This window comes from Genypterus blacodes, unplaced genomic scaffold (genome assembly GCF_046128005.1).
Source record: "Genypterus blacodes isolate CSIRO-AG114 ecotype Tasmania unplaced genomic scaffold, CSIRO-AGI_Gbla_v1 ptg000158l_1, whole genome shotgun sequence".
NCBI lineage: Eukaryota > Metazoa > Chordata > Actinopteri > Ophidiiformes > Ophidiidae > Genypterus > Genypterus blacodes.
Window position 1 is genome coordinate 1192721 of NW_027466959.1, and position 17542 is coordinate 1210262.

The following is a 17542-nucleotide window of genomic DNA, read 5'->3' on the forward strand; positions in this document are numbered from 1 at the left end:
TTGTGGATAGCACCAAATTAAGTGAGAGGTTCGTGAGTTGGGATGAAATATTTCACCACAATCCATAAACCCTTATTGGAACCGACATTTTCACAAAGGTGAAGGTCGTCCAGTATGCAGAGGGTTCTTACATTTAGAATTTCCGGATTGACAGAAGGGTAAAAATAAAAAAAATAAAAAAATAGTATAATATGCGTCATTTTTCTGGGTCAGGAAAATGGTTGTAGATAACTTTTTGTTTGGTAATATATTTGTCATCGATGTATCCAGTCTGTAACAGCACTGAATGCACTGAATGATATTACATCATCATCATCATTGTGAGGGCCCAGAGCAGTCCAGTTTTCACAGAATAGATTTCCTGAGAACTTTATGGAACACCCCATGAATATACCAATTAAAAAATAAATAAAACATTTGGAATTAGAAAAACAGGCTAAAGCGGCCTAATACTACTCTTAAATAAATCTATATTTATAACTTTATTCTGTATATTTTCAGTTATAGGTAAATGATGTATGAATAAGAAAACCCTTTATATGTTAAAGTGGTTGAAGCTGGTATTTCAGACTGACCCGTCTCTGTGAAGACTCCTGTTGTCTTCCTCAACTGGGCTCATGAAATGGTCCAAGAATTGTTTCCATTTTATTGGCCCTGCTGCTCTTACACCATAGCTGCGCACACACACATGAAAAATATATAACACAGAATAGACCACAGCCTGATCTGAGACCTTAAAGAGCAAGGTGACTGAGGCTGAGGCAGAAGAGGTTCAGAGAGGGAAAAGAATGGCAAAGAAAAGCAAAAAAAACACACTATTGCTTTCCCCTACCGGCTTATCAGCTTCTGGAAGCACTGAGGGTTCATGGGGAATAGAAAGCTGCTGAGAACGGCCCTCAGGACGTCCGGCTGTACCAGGCCAGAGCAGGTGATGTCAGAGGCCTGGAGCGCCTGCCACACTGGGGTACAACTCTCACGCATCTGACAGGCAGAACACATTCACACACTGTTCAGGCATAACGCAACCTGCCCTGTTGCCCCAAAGATCAAGGAGACTCATGATCCAATCTTCACCCGGTCAGCGCTTTTTTTCACAAGACATTAAAGCTTGATATGTTTATTTTACTCTTCCACACTAGAAACAATCCAATGTATTTATACTCAGACATTTTGGAAATATGTGCCTCCCTCTGTCTCTCTCTCAACAATGACAGTAGGATGTGATTAAGCTCAGGTTGCGGTTGCCATGGAGAACATCCCAGTGTGACGCTCAGCTGTGAGAGAAGAGCCAGCACCAACTCCACCACCTTTCCCACAAATTAGTCCTGATTAACACACTAACTGAAGAGCTGATTTTTCTGGGCAAACATTTTAATTAAAAGTGTTCCCTCTGCCGTTTGCATCCTGACGTGTCACTTAGAGCCAATTTACCTTTCCGTCTATAAAGAGGGATGACACGGGGGAGAGGGGCCAGATGGTGACGCGCAAACACAACGACAATAACGCACAAAGACGTTTAGGTAAAGCCGTACCTTTTCATGGAAGAGGCTCTGCAGTTTGAGCGGTGGCAGGTCTTGGACTGAGGCTCGGCCACAGGAGCTGGACGGAACTTCTGCTCTCTTGTTTCTCTGTTTGACTTTCTCAGGTGGGATGATCGTTCGACTCGACACCTCTGTAAACACACACAGTACCTCACAAGGTTCTGATCTGCTAATCCGTGGCACATTAGCAAACACAACAAGCACTTAGGCAGATTTGGCAGAATTCCTGATTTGTAGAGGTTTTCTGCAGCCTGGTTTGTTCACTCAATCACAGATTCTAATCCAGTGTATCCATACCCAGTTTAGTGCAGATTGGGGCGATGTTGTTGCCGTCACCATAGCCAAGTTTTTTCAGGAACAGCTGATAGGAAATGGTGGTCATGTTATTGGGGTTATAGTGACTCCACAACCTAGAAAAGAGACAGAAACAGGACATTTATGTTTCAACTGCAGTTTCACAGTGCAGCCTAATGTCTACTGGCATTTACAGTACAGGATGAAATAAAGAAACAGGTCATACGTCATGATGAGTTTGATCTGTTCAATTGATCTAACAGACGAGAGAGATAGAGACAGAGTGTGTGTGATAGAGAGAGGGTGTGTGTGATAGAGAGAGAGAGAGTCCTGAGCACTAAAACCAATTAAAGCCACGGAAAATGAACCTGTCACACACAATCCTCTTGAGTCACATCAAAAAAAGTTGAGCTATGTTTCTTGAGTGGATTTGACCGCAGGGCCTAAAGTGTTGGAGAAGTAAATTAGCTTTCTCTCAGCTTGACACAAAGGCTGACAGCGATCAGCCTAAATTATGCCGTCCTATCCAAAGCTACGTTCACGTCACAGGATGAAGTTTTCCAATCTTTTTGTCTCCTTTTGACAGATTTGATTTGATTCGTCTGAGCAGTGTGAACAAACCAAATCTTCTTTTTTTTTGTTCTGAGATCCAATTAAAATTTGAATATCTGGAAATTCAACCACTGTGAGAAGATTCAGGTCAGATTTCCTGTTTTTTTAAGATAAATATGGAGAGGCTTCCAAACTAAGGTTGAGGTAAAATATCGGAATCCAACCGTTTAACAATGAATCGTGTGACAGACGGCCGAACAGAGGATCCAGTTTCATACACATCACCTGTCAAAATGAAAAGTTGGAATTTATAATATCTGAATCCATCTTTAAGCCTATAGTATGAACAAAACACACAATACCTCAGACAAAACACGTTTCCGTGTGCGTGTCATTGGGTCAAAGACGCAAAACTGAAAAATCGTAACATCCTGCCCCACCACTAAGTGAGCTCTGTCGCTGCAATGTTAGCTTGGTTCCAGCGACAGGGACTTTGAGATTGAAACAAAAAACCCACCACACAAACCAGTAAATCACGTCTCTGTCCCAGGTGTATTCTACATATATGGTTTATGTTGTGAGTACAGTCTATAGTGCATTCATGCTGGTAAACTTGAGGTTGCTGTTGATGGGCACTATGGCCCCACAATACAATGAGAGAAGAAATGGGGGAGCGGCTCACAGGTGGAAAAGATTTAAAACTAACTGTGAGAAATCTTAAAGAACAATAGAATCAGTCTGTGGAGTGAATGGAATCCCTAAGGTCATAATCAGACGTATAAACTGTTCTAAATGTACCTCTGAAACTCCCTCTCTGTCAGGGGGACACAGTAGTTGTCCAGTACGCGGCGGAACTCATATCGTTGGATGTGTCCGCCTCTGTTGTAGTCAAACAGGCGAAACGCTCTGATCACCGTCCTCAGGTTGCCTCCAATCTGTGGGGTTCAGACAGAATGACTGACAGCAACGGCAACACGACACCTCAGCAATGGCTGTGAACTCCTGAACCTGGCTGGCCTCTGACGCTCGGCGAGCTCGGTGCAATCATGGTTAGTGACACGTCTGCCTTGATCTGTGGGAAGCCAGGCTGGATCCCCAAAGCACTCACAGAAAGCTGAGGTCAAGGAGATGAAAGGGGAAATGTAAAGATCGCTGGAACCCAGATGAAATAAAGAGAATATGATGAGGGGAGGGGAGGGGAGGGGAGGGGATTCTGGGAAGTTATGGCTCAAAAAGCATAAATATAAATGTTTAAGTTTTGGAGCAGCAGCTTGATAGATTTCTACTCCTGTAAGTGTTTACCTAATGTGGCACATCTGACATAGTGTGAGCACATTTGGGTATTAAATGGTCATTAAATTGGTAATTAATTATTAAAACATGAAAATAATAATTACTCTGATAAATGTTGTATTACGGTATAAATGTGTTTATTCAAGAAAGAAACGTAACCCATTCGTCTTCTGACAGTACTGATGCTGTCCATGTTAATTGTTAATGTATTTTGGAGTGGCGTGTGTTTATTATCAGCGGGGGGCGGAACCTTTGAGTTGGTTCCGGTTGCGTTGGGGACTCAATGGGGAAGCGTTCAGGTCCACGTTCAGGTCCGCGGTTTCTCCAGACTGAACCGGGCCAGAAGAACTGGAGACGGACTGCATCATTTTCCGGTTCACCTGCTTCGCACAGGTCGGTAAATTATCCCTTAACTATGACAAACAACTTTATAAAGTTACACCTTATAAATGTGACAAATGCGACACCTTGTAAAATCACTCTTCTACGGATCCACACCAGTCCATTGTAATGAACTTCTTTGGATCTGGTAAGGGAACAACAAATATCTCAAAATGCTCCTATTTACAAAAAACAATGTCACTGAACTAGGTTGGATATCATTTTCCTGAAAATCTTTACATTTAGTAAAACTGCAATTTTATTTTATTTATTTATTTATTTATTTTAACACCAGATCTCAGGCTCAGTAAAGGCAATCCATACTGGGTCTGCCCACAACAATGTCACCTTACATTGTCTTCTTGTGAATCAGGGCTAAGGCAGGGAGGCGTTCGAAATGTTTTTTAAATTTGTTCCGAGAGTCCAGAGATGTATTTAAGTGTGCTATGTGGTACTGCACATACAGAGTCACTGTCTAACTCCACACTCACAACATCTTAACTATAGGAGTACAATCAACAGAAACAGAGCCTCCCTCCTCACCACAGGCTCACACACTCCCACAGGGAAGAAGTGAATCAAAAGGTGAAGCTTCGCCCCAGGTGATGTGCTGATTACCGCAATGAACCAAAGAAATAAATAATGTATGTCTCCTACAGACATTAAATAAAAATGCTTCAGTTTGTGTTTTCAACTATTCTCAGAAAAAACAAATACATGTTCACAGCTTTCGTCCAATAATAGGACCATTCTGTCCCTGCTATTAGGTTTCAATGGGCAAACCAATCTATGGCTGGCTAACACGTTTAAGTCTTGGAGCTACAGGCAGAAAGCAGACATGATACGTGTCGTTTTGGAACGCTTCCTGGTTTTGAGGCCTTTAATAGTGGGAGCTGGTTTGGATTTGTCAATGTTGTTCTGGGTGAAGTTGGTTGTCTTGGTTGGTTAGTCAGTCTAGACCTTTGTCCATCCTGTCTTGGCTCTCAATGTCTCCGCCATGCACCAACTCGCTCTATAGCTCCAGGGTGCCAGGCTAACCAAAAAGGAACAGGAACAGAGATTCTAAATATACCCCCACTGACTCTTGGGTAATCAGAGTCTTCTGTCGCCCAGAGAAGTCTCTTGTCTAATTGCACTCTGATTAGACAAGCTGCCAAGTCTCTCAGTGAGAGTGTCCCTCATGTGCTGTTACACTGACATTGTCTGTACTCCACTAAAACACAAAATAGAGCAGATGGAGTAACACTGATGAAACAAAATATCAACATCAGCTCTGGATACTGTTCACCGTCACCCGCAATGAGCTGGGCTACCACAGATTTGAGTCTTTTGTTCTTTTGAATGATGAAGATCTCCACTTGCTTTAATATAACAACTTCTGTGTGAAAGCATTCTCATAAGGATCAGAATTACCCCACCATGCGTCTGCCCCACCTTTCATTCTGCCTGCAGTCCGGTGAAAGGGAGGCGGCGCCACAGCAGCCAGCGTGGTTAAAAAAAGATCAAATGAAAGTGAATTTATTAAAAAAAGATATAAATATGATTGTTTCCCCCCGTCTCCCTCCCCGACCCTACGCAGAGGATTCTGTGCTAATTAGAAATGTGTTAAAATCACAAAGGAGGGAGAGGAGAGATCATACGGTATTAATGAACAGAGACAGAGGGATATCATCCAATCTCCAACTCTATCTCTATCTCCTCTCCTACCGCACACACACACACACTCCCCTTTTCCTTTTATCTGCCTTTGTTTCCTCCTTTCCATAATTCCCCCACAAACTTCCCATTCCCTGTTCCCCCTTTGTCTTTCAGCCGACGCCGCCATCTGTCTTTTTTCTACAATTTCCTTGATTATTTAGTTTTTATCTCCAATTTCCCCCTTTTCCTTCTCCTCTTGTTTCCTTCTCGCTCGCTCTGCTCCCCTGTCCTTCAGTAGTGCCAGCACTGCATTAGGCAGCTGTGTTCTGGTTGGCATGGTTGGAGGCCTGGCGCTGTGCTGCGCTCAGAGTGTCTCAACAGCCCTCACCCATCCGTCTGCCCGCCCAGCCCCATGCTCCTTAATTAATGAAAGCTCTTTTGTTTTTGTTTACTGGCCTGTTATATGCTAATCCACCAAGCCCTATGTGTTTGTGTGTGTGTCCTTCTTCGATATGTGTTTGGTGATCTTAACATCGATGAACAGAAGTCAGGTATGATGCCTTGATTGCTGTGTATTCTAATCATTCCTCCTCCTAATGACTAATGAAAATTTGGAAGATATTAATTTTTAGTTTTTGCATTATCCAAACAATGTCCCTAAAAGGTATAATTTATGTAGGATGGATAAAACATCTGGATTGCAAATTAGTGTAGATTAAGGTGGCAGAATGTTGACATGGTGCTCAATTGCCTGAATAAATGAGAAAAATCCAGACTTTGAATGATTTCTCATGCAAAATCTATGTAGAGATGTATTTGATAGAATCTTCTTCTGGATCAAAAGCCATAAGTATCTTTAGAAATATGTACAAAGCATGATAATAGTTGTCTGTTTGTAGTTGTGTTTTAGTAGTTAGTTGTGTTTTTGACAGAAAGGCTTTAAATGTGACTCCTAATTGAGCGTACTGTATATTTGGATCATTTGTTCTTTGGATCTGTTATCTCTTTAAAATGCAAACAGATGGATGCTGATGAAATCATAACTGTAAATGAATAATGTGAACAAAGTAGAATCATTTCAGTTAACAGTGTGGTATTATTAATCTGTTAATTTGGTTCAACCGTGTCTTAAACTGTCAAACCCTCTCATTAGCTTGTCAAGTATGAAACCCTCTCTTCTAGGCTTAATGAGTGTCATGATTAATGACTGATTTGATGTGATCCAGTCCCACCTACATGAATATGCCAGCACCATCTCAGGCTGTTTGACTCAGCAGTGAGAATGGAAGCTATAATGGGTCAAAATGTGCAATCAGACATCATTGCACCAATTTCTAGTACTTTGAAAGAGGTTCACCCCATTTATGAATCAGTCAAGGGGAATTTTCATAACCTGGTTGTCCAAAGTTGTGAAGTTCTTAATAATAGTTTCCCCTGATCAATGACATTGTCCATAACCATCATTATTTTCTCCATATTTATTTTTTGTAATTTCAACGCCAAGGCTTTCATATCAATCATACTTTGCTGACTTTCCACCTGATGTCCAAACTAGTGCTTGTGAAGTTTGCCAACTTCCCCGGGGTTGTTGAAGCATGGATGCATTCGTGTGAGCGTAATAAAGCCTCCAACTAGAAATAACTCTACACGGCCATTACTCAAGTTGTGTTTGACGGAGATTAAATCTGGGAGTGTGGCAAAGGAGACGACACGTGTTCACCTGAGGTCTCCACACACACACACACACACACACACAGTGCGCGCGAGGATTAAGTAGAAAAGCTGAAGGAATGAATTATTGAATATACAAAACCATTAGGTCCTAGACTTTGCAGAATATTTTCTCTCGAAAGTCAAATTTTAGGACATCCTTAAGGGCTTTGCTGAGATGTTTAAGAAATACCTCATCTGTTCGTCTACAAAGCAGGTGGTAGTGTACACTTCAGAAACAAAGCTCGGTTTCTGTGTTGTTACACTAAGAAGAGGCATAGGACAGCTCTGAAGAGAAGGGAGGGATGACAGACAGAGATGAGGAGCAACAGAACAAGGAGAGAAAAGGAAGGCGAGGGACAGAAGAAGAAGAGAGATTAACTCTATAAAGTCATAGGGCCAATTTCTCACTGGTCCTTTAATGACTCACTCAGTTGAACTTCGAAGGGATGAGGAGTGCTTCTCAGGCTGAACAAAACATTGTGAAATAATTGGAATAACCTGGATTTATATAGGAAATACTGACCATGCTTGATGAGTTATTAACCAAGCTTTTCTTGCAATTGAATGTGAAGCCTTTATAGTAGCCATAACTCATTTACTCCTGCATTCAAACATTCCAGCGCTCACATTTCATAGCTTTGTGTACTTCCTCTTCTAAGATGATTTACCAAGGACTTGTGCATATTTAGCAAAAAAAACAATGAAATCCTGGCTTACTCCACGTTTTGCCATAATCACAACACAGACAAAATCCGAATATAGCATCTATATAAATGTACTGACTGAGGGCAACAGATGTGAATAATGGTGCTGGACAAATGAAGCCTCTCATTGCCAACTCGTTTACTCATCACTAAACAAACAATTGTGTGGCTGCTAAGCAATAATTCAGATAAGTAAAGAGCCTAAGGACAAATAGGAAGAAGGAAGGAAGGAAGAAATTAAATGTGGAAAATACGTGGTTTTCTATTCATCTCTGCTGTTCATCCTTCATTTAACCCTTGGGTGGCTTGGATACTTGGATGTGTGTGTGTGTGTGGGTTACAAAGGGTTGTGGCAAACAATAATCTTAAATGAATATTGATAAGTGAGGCCAGCACGTGGGGTAAACATCTGTGACTGGTACTTCATCATATGTGTGTGTGCATCACTCATTATCGGGCCCAGCTGCTCCTCTGAGACGAGTCATCAGACAGTGACCGCAGATGCATGCGCACACACACACACACACACACACACACACACACACACACACACACACACACACACACACACACACACAAACAAACACTTTTATACAGTAATTGACAAACAGTTTTGACAGAGATCAAAGTCACCCAAAGTGTGTATGTTGAAGAGAAGGATTCCCTTGTGGCTTCTCTGTCCTAGCTTTGTTGTTTATCAGTGAACAGGAATGAGAATATTTAACAGTCCACAAAGAATTGTGCAACTTCCTTTCAAATTATTCTCCTTTCTTGTCCCTTAAAGGAGATGCTATCTGGGAGTTTAAATGATCTGCATCCTGTTTCCATGACAACGGATGGGTCCCTCTCAGTAATAGAACTCAGACACATTTACGGTGATGGATTTAGAAATGACAGGTTGAGTGGAAGGAAATCCCGCTTCTACCTCACGTGTCAAACACTGAGAGGATGCAGGTTCTCTGTCCATCAACACACAGGTCAGCTGGCTTCAGTGATCAGAGGAGAAGAGATCAGAAAGAAGTGCAGTGTGCAGGTCAAGCTGTCAAGTGTTTTACTGAAAATTTTTAAATAAAGAAATCTGCCTGAAAATGTGAGTCAGAAATTGGATTTTACATTTTTCTATTCAAACAGTTTGAGACATTTCAGTATGAAACACGTTTTGCCTATATAATTAGTTTTCCGTCATACAAATGATAAATATGATAGATATTGTGGGAAATGTTTTAGGGGCAGCATTGATTGGGGAGGTAGAGCATTTGTCTAGGGATTGAAAGGTTCCTGGTTCAATTCTAGGCTCCTCCTAAAAGCCTGTCAAAGTGTTGTTGAGCAAGACACTGAACCCTCAACTGCTCCTGATGTGCAGGTTGGCTCCTTGCATGGTTCCTGTTATCAGTGTGTGAGTGGGAGAATGTGAGGTCATTGTCAAGTGCTTGGGAGAAAAGACAGCATCATGTTTCCCAGAGAATGAATCCTAATATTGCTCTGTTTTTGGTGACATTATCTATCCTCAGGCGGAATTTCTCCCTTTGACACAGAAACATCTCAATCTAATGATCAGATTAGAATTAAAAATACTGCACACATTCATTATCATCAAAAAGATGCAAAATCATCCAACAACCTTGTGTTTTAGCCAAATTTCTTTCTTTCAAATTCAATTTTAAAAATTGTTTTAAGATTATTAAGAAAAGTTTGTAATTCAGAAGAGAAATAAATTCTACTGTAACTTCCCATCTGGAACCCAGGGGTCTGCTCATCGTCATGAGATGGAGCACAAAGCATGAACCATAGTCTTTAATGTTGAAGAAGAAATGCATCGTCTTTACTTGGAGTGGAAGGCATGATACACACCTTATCTCTGAGGTGCTTCTGTATATCAGACAGGGACATGGAAGTGTTTTGTGGACCAAACCTAGGACGGAAAGAGACAGACTGACAGAGCTGCCAATTCAGTAATTTAAGCATATTGTGCTGCTGCCACCAAAAGCCTGAAAATGCAAACGCAGCACAGTCTTTATTTGTTAGGAGAAGTCTGCTGTCTGCTGTCGTACCTCATGCTGCTGCTGTTGCTGGCTCTGTGGGCTGTGGGAGCTCGACTGAACCTCCTCAGAAACTGCATGTAGTCCACTGTCACACTGTTTCTCTCACACACCTGCAGCAGCCGGAAAGTAAAGACACGTAAACAAGATGAGTCGTATATAGAAAGCAACAAGACATCTAGGATCTAGAGTTTGATGACAGTGATCTATAGGAAGATAATGTTGAAGATGGTGGTGCTGTGTGTTTGATTAATGTTGGGTGATTAATGTGACATCAACCTCTACTCAAGGCCGCCTCCCTCTCTCAAACTTTGAAACATTCCAGTGTATCTGTGATAATGGCCTGTGTAATGGTGTCTCCATGGGGCTCCATAAGAGCACTGCAGTAAAGTGGCTGTAGTGCTGTAATTTGTGTGCAGTAATTTTCAGGACGAAGCTGTTTAGGGAATAGGTGCCGTTCTCCGGAACAGGGCACACCTGGGGAACGCAGCCGCTTCCTTTTGTTCTGACCTTGTGCTGTTTCACATCCATGCATGCATGAATACACACAATTAAAGGAATACCGGCAAAAAGTTGGCACATGAACACACAAAAAAAAATCGGAGAACTAGTTTGCCCACTCACACACACACACACATACCGTACACGTTCATTCAAGCAGACAAATAGTTGGCACACGCACACACATGGGCACACACGTACGTATACCTATTTTGGTGGCTCATAATCAAAGTACAGTCCCTGTTGCCCTGCCCTACATCCTTCCATGGTGTAATCCAGTGCAGTCTTCCCCAACGGAGCTTCTGGCATTGAGTCTTATTATAGACACCACGCCGTCCAATTATCACCGCTATCAGCAGCCATGGGGCGTAACGCATTGGGGGTGTGTGGTGGTGGGGGGTGGCACTCCATGCTCTATATACCTGTGATGGCTCTATATACTGTATGTGGCCTGAAGGTCACACAGAGGCCACTGAGTGATGGTATGGAGGTCGATTCAGAAGCAGTGATGTTACATTTTCAGATAAATACATAAAAATGATGATGAAACTACAAATAAATATAACGGTATGCACAGTAACAATATGACAGTTGATTAAAAAAGTATTAATATCTTTGTTGAAAACAGTATACTGTATAATATTATATATATAATGGTTTTTTACCAGCCACTATTATTAAATCTAATTAATCATCTTATCAAATTTAATAGAACAGTTCTGATCATCTGGTAAACCAGTGACTGCAGTGAAAGCTGAGGACTAGGGAAAGACAGATACAGAATGGAGAGACAGGTCACAGGAGGTAACAACTGTACAACAATGGGGCTATCAGCGGCTAGCTACCCATGCCAGCACTAAAGGTGCATGGGTCCCACTCACCTTTGGCAGTGAGACTACCCCCTGAGTCAGCAAGAGTGGGGACGGAAGTGCTTGTCAGATAAGAGACAACTAGCCTGATGACCCGGAGCAGGCTAGTAATACACCAGATGTCCTACGTTTCCTCTGGAGGGTCATGAAGGTGGTATGGTGTAAGCAGGAGATATCAACATCTTGGCGGGGAACAGGATAAATCATGATCCCAAAGCAAAGCATTCATCTGAAATTGACCAATTCGGATAGAAACGTTTAGGGAAAGATCTTCTTCAGTGTGTTGGTTCACAGGCTGTCAAAATACCTGGAAAGAAACCATCTCATTGACGCATCAATCCAAAAAGCAGGGATCTCAGGCTTCATTGGCTGTCTGCAACACGCTAGTACCATTACATTACATTACATTACGGTCATTTAGCAGACGCTTTTATCCAAAGCGACTTACAATAAGTGTGTTCAACAAAGGTAGATAAAAGAACTTCAGGTCACAACTTCAGGTCTGATGCCATCTGGCATCAGAGCCAGGTGGCCAAAAAGGAGGAAACAGAACTCCATGTGGTATACCAGGACCTGGCCAATGCCTTGGCTCAGTCCCTCACATGCTCCTCTGGGCTGCTTTTCACTTCTTCAGGGTGCCAGCTGCCCTCACAAGTCTTATCAAGGCTTACTTCAAGAACATGCAGCAATGTGTAACAAGAGCAGGCTAAACCAAAGCTTCACAACCTCTGGGAGTGGGAGTCATGGTCGGCTGTGCCAATCTCCCAGCTATCCTTCACTATGGCCATGGGCCTTGAGAGCATCAACAGGACCATACAGTACTCGCTGGCAAGTTGAAGCTCCAAATCTTAAAAGTGGTCAAGCTGGAGAGGCTGATAGCTCATACGCAAGGAAGTGGCTTGGTCCTCCCAGGTGCCTCAGCAGCATAGGGCTGTCCAGCAAAGGACCCTTAGAGCTACCCATCTCCAGCCTCACAGAAGAATGCAAGTGCGCCAGTGTAAGGCTGGAGATAATGCTCACAGAGTCACACCATCCTTTTGTAGCTCAAGCTCAAGCCCCCCCCCCCCTCTTTTTTTTTCTACTGGCAGAAAATGGGCCCCATCAGAAGTGATCCAGCAGGCATGGTGGTGTGAGGCCAGGAACAAGGCTACTCCATCTCAGAGAAGCAGGCTTGTGGAGGAAGAGATTTGAAGGCAGGAGGAGGCAATAAGGTGGGCAAAGGCTGTGGCTCAGGCAAGGCAGAGGAAATGGATGAGATGGGAGGGAGCAGATAAGAAAACAGATCTCCTGGAAAGTCTGCCTACAATGTCCTGCCATCTCTCAAGAATCTCAACCTTTGGTAAGGAGAGGACCCCGCAACACATCCTGGTGGGATGCAAGACCAGCCTCACTCAGGGCCAATACATCTGGTACTACCAGGTACTATTGCGTCTTGCGGCAGTGCTGGAGAATTGGTGGACAAGCACCAACTTCCTCCACCTTCATCCCGCTGCTCAACAACATGCACTTGTCCAGCTTGAACAGAGGTTCAAGCCAGGTTCGTCAGATCAAGTCCAGATACAGGGCAGCTGGATGGGGCACACAACTTGAGGATGGAGGTAGACTTAGGCCAGAGGCTCTGTGTCCCAGCTGTAATCGTGTCAAACAACCTCAGACTAGTCCTTGAGCGTTGGTTGGCCTCCCTCCACCTTTTTACATCATCAAGCTTACTGTGCCGCAGGAGTGGTCAGGAGACCTATAAGCACAATAAACTAAGAGCAGAGCTTGCCAGTCCAGGCAAACTGCAGAGGGTTCATTCCACAGCCACATCAACATCAAGGCTACTCTGGGAGACAGGAGTAAGGGGCAAGGTGTATTGGCAAGCAGTCAAAGACCTCCCAAGAGCTGCTGAAAAGGGCAGTGGGGACTCAGGAACACAGGTGAAGGAGGGAGGAGCCCACTTGAAAACCCAAATGTGAGCATCAGTGTGCATCCTTGGTACGATGACAGAAATAAGCACATTAGGACATTCAGAATGATATATGTTTCTCTTCTCCAATATTTGTGATTAACAAACTTGAATCTCTAGGATCGTGGTCAGATTCAGGTTGTTCATATTCCAGAGGGACACTGGGTTATATAACACTGACCAGTCAGAGGTTCCAATAACAGATTTGAATGTTAAACTCACACACACAATACAAGACTAAAAATCAGACATCGTAGCTGAATCCATGCTGTGTTTGGGCGTTGAATCAACGTGCTGCGTTTCCGGGAGAGAAAGGTGGAATTCCTCAACCCAACACATAATCAAAATCAATTCTAATCACAATGGATAAAGGCGAGCACAACAGGGAAAAGGCAATTTAAGCAAGACAGAAGAAAGAGCTGGAGCTTGTTTCTGCCTTTTCTGTCTCTTTCGCTGCTTGAGCCTGTCTGTCCTGCTGGCTTCTTTCTCACAGTTAGATTTGTCAGCTGTGATTGTCTTTTTGTCTCTTTACCCGTCGCCCTCCCATCCCTCCCAAGCTCTAATTCTTATCTCTAATGTTTGTTTAATATTTGATCAGCAATGAACAAAAGACAGAGCACTCAAGCTCTTGATCTCTCCGTCGGATGAGACCAAATACATAAATAAATGAGAGAACAAGAAAAGAAGTGGGGGGGGGGGGGGGGGGGCTGCTTGTGGCATTCTTACTCCCTCAAGCACAAAGCGACTTCCACATCAAAATGTCACTTGAACAACAGCTGCTGCAGTGATAGTCATTTAAAGTAAACTTTCCAGAACTCTTCAGAAAAGCACACGTGATCCCACTCAGAGTCTTTAATGAATAAGAGTGTTGGGTGGAAAAGGGGTGCTTAAGTGAGGGTGGGCTGGGGGGAGAGAGAGAGAGAGTGCTGATATTATGGGAGGAAATCTGTGTGGGAAAGACAAGCAGTCAAATTGTCAGGCGTGAGCGCTGAGACGGAACAAAGAGGAACAGCGGAGACATTACAGCGGTGCAGCGGAGTGACAGAGGCATCGTGCAGCAACGTGCCACAGATGAAGGGAGAGGGGGAATTGCGCCACTGTGCGCAAGAAAGAGAAGGAGAACGAATGGCAAGTGCTGATCTATGCAGGGGGGGGGGGGTGCTTGGGGGGGCGTAGTGGGACCAGAATGATGCCTTTTCTACTGGTTTGAAATCTCCCATGGTAGTCTAGCGTATACCACCACCAAGAGAGCGTTTTTAATGTATGCACTGATTTAGGGTAAACATATGCAGGCTGCAGAGGAAACTGTGACATAAAGCATTAGAAAAATAACTCAGCAACTGGATCAAAGGAGAGTCTCATCTTGCCAGAGAGCGTGTGAAATGTGTGGCCTGTCACTTCTCCTCTGACCGCTCGACACACGGCAGGGGGAGAAGTGGCATCTGTCAATATCAGCCGCCAGGAATGGACCAAATTAAAATATTCTGCTGCCATCTTGTGAAAGAAAGCTTGCATGACAACGCTGTGACTGAGAGGAGGAAAAATCCATCATGTTGTTGGTTTTCTTTGCAGTATAGGAGGAAAAAATTCTACAATATTCATTCATTTGTCTTTTTAAATGATTGATTATTAAATAAGAAATATTTTATATATGCTTATTATTCCATTTAATTATTTACTGTTATCTAATATTTTTCTGAGTACCATGTTGTGGTTTTTATATCATCCCTCCTAATGTAAAACAACTTTGTGAATAAGAGCAAGCAGTAGGACGAGGTGTCTGTGGTCAGTTGGTGTTTATGTCATGCATGTGTCCCAGCTGTACAGACATGACAGCAGGTAATATGGGCCAGAGTTTCAACTTCAAGGCCTAGATCGAAGATGAAGTGAAGATGTGTCATCGTCTCTATGGCACAGGGACGAAGGTTAAAGTCTCTCTCACCTCTTTGAGGATGGTGTCAAGTTGGTTTTGGCTCAGGGACAGCAGCCTCTTCAGGACACGTTTGAACTCCTCTGGACTCACCAGGCCTGTCCTGTCAGGGTCCGCTGCTCTAAAGGCAGACCTCACATGGGCTAGCTTCACTCTGAGTCTCTGGATCAGAAACTCCACCTCTGCTGGGGTGAGAAGTCTCTCTGGGGTTGAGGTCACTGAGGGGACTGAGAAGGGGAGATGATCAGGGTTATCAACAACCCTTACTACAACTCCACAGAGGTTAAATACTGGGAATCCCCACCAGTCTGTCAGAACTAAACCTTTTCTAGCAAGTCCAGCTGCCTAAGATTAACCTTCCTTGGATACCATGAGCTGGATGACTGAGAACCTTCACAGAGATCCTACAAAATTATCTTTTTTTTCTGGAACCTTTTCTGGTCCCTGTAAGATGATGAATTCTATTATTTTCCATCATTTCCATGCCGAGATGCTTCAGCTTTAAATGAGGAGAAGCCACTTACCTCTGTCTGTTTGGATCCGTGTCAGACAGGACTTCTTCATGGGTTTGCATCTGGATGGGCGGGAAGTGCGCCAGGTGAAACAGGGCTGTGTGCCAACGGTCAGCTCCCCGAGTCCGGGGTTAAGAGGCTGCAGTCTGGCCATGGTGTGCATGTGTGTGTGAAGGGAGTGAGAGGAGTTTATCAATGACAATGGGAGAGAGGACTGTGGTTGCTAGTTGACACAACAACATGCTCTAAGGCGGTGTGTGTGTGTGTGTGTGTGTGTTTGTCTGTGAGAGGTAGAGCAGTAGGTGGTTGAACTGTTTAATGTCTTGTAAACAGTTAATATAGCAGCATTTCCTATAAGATCTGCAGTTGTACATCATGTCACGCACTGGAAACATCTCAGAAAGGAAACAGGCTGATGGGTTTTTTGTGAAGACATGACTTTATTAATAAACCATTAAGCAGAGCATGTAAAATACAGAGACGGATGCCCAGGAAACACAGGCAGGCATGTATAAAAACCAAACAAATCATGAAACCAGACAGGGGCAGCTGATGCCTTGCCAACGGCTGTAAACAGAATGACGCAAAGGGAAGGAAACCAGTGAGAGAACAATGAAAAGAAGGGAGCGTCCATAAAAGAGCTTGCGTGACAAAGTGTCTGCTGTAATTGTCTGTAGCCACACAATAAAGACATTCACAAGTGTCTGGTAGAGCACATACATCGTAAGACAGAGGAGGAGGAGGAGGATGAAGGTGAATTCAAAGGAAAAGGATGAACCGTCTATCTACACTGAAGGCTTTGTGTTGTGTTGATTCCTCAGGTAAATAAAGAAATTAGATACTGTTTCTGGTTTCAGACTGGTGTGATAGAATAGAGTTTATTTATCTTGATGCTGTGAGAAAGCCACCGCCCCCCTGTGGAGTTTGGCTTCATAAAGCCTTTAGCGGAGGATCAAGCACTCATTGACCAGAAATAGGGACAGGAGTGCTCGTGAGTTAACCCATAAAGGTCCGATTTGCACAAAATTTGAAGTGTCTATTGGTTTGAATTCAGTTCTTAGTCTCAGTTGTTGCGAAATCAAGACTTACTGAAGAATCTTTCCTTTTACCAAGGCTCTCCTGAAGTAACCAACAGCAGTGTATTGTCTGCGCTGCTGACTGTCTGAGTGAACAAGAAATTAGAAAGTAGCGAACACACATGAACCAAACAGATCAATCACCTCAGCTCTGTCTCCACCTGAGCTTCAGCACCTCACATCCTGAGAAACACCAGCTTGTAAGTGAAAGCTGTGGATTTCTCATCTCTACACATTCATGCTTTCAGTAACAGACTTAGTTTATGCAATTGCAACTTGATTTACTCAGGCATGTAAACGTTCTGTTGGCTTAAAGTCGGCAGGACCACCAGGTGTTTGGATGTTACTCCGCATCGTTGCCATAATTGTTCTATACCTCTTTAAATCAACGTTTTAACACACATGCAAACTGTCCGTGTGATGAAGCTCTGTGTGGATACAGGTTTACAAATATCACTATGATTCACTGATGAGATCATTTGAGTCAATTCTGGGGATTGTATGATTTGGAGCAGAGTCATGTGAAGGCTCCTAATGAGAATCCTCCTAGA

The 17542-nt window shown here is 43.3% G+C and overlaps 1 protein-coding gene across 1 annotated transcript in view; it reads right to left on the minus strand.

Annotated features, from left to right (window-relative positions):
- LOC143013749 (EF-hand calcium-binding domain-containing protein 6-like) overlaps nucleotides 1–16069 on the minus strand; it is a 29112-nt gene extending 13043 nt beyond the window's left edge. The window contains exons 1-9 of the mRNA XM_076167420.1: nucleotides 15928–16069; nucleotides 15416–15630; nucleotides 10168–10268; nucleotides 9968–10028; nucleotides 3186–3322; nucleotides 1839–1951; nucleotides 1533–1672; nucleotides 833–981; nucleotides 576–674 (exon numbers count right to left, since the gene is read on the minus strand). Of these exons, the coding sequence (XP_076023535.1) occupies nucleotides 576–674; nucleotides 833–981; nucleotides 1533–1672; nucleotides 1839–1951; nucleotides 3186–3322; nucleotides 9968–10028; nucleotides 10168–10268; nucleotides 15416–15630; nucleotides 15928–16069 (1157 nt within the window). The remainder of the gene's footprint in view (nucleotides 1–575; nucleotides 675–832; nucleotides 982–1532; nucleotides 1673–1838; nucleotides 1952–3185; nucleotides 3323–9967; nucleotides 10029–10167; nucleotides 10269–15415; nucleotides 15631–15927) is intronic.
- Nucleotides 16070–17542: the final 1473 nt, after the last annotated feature.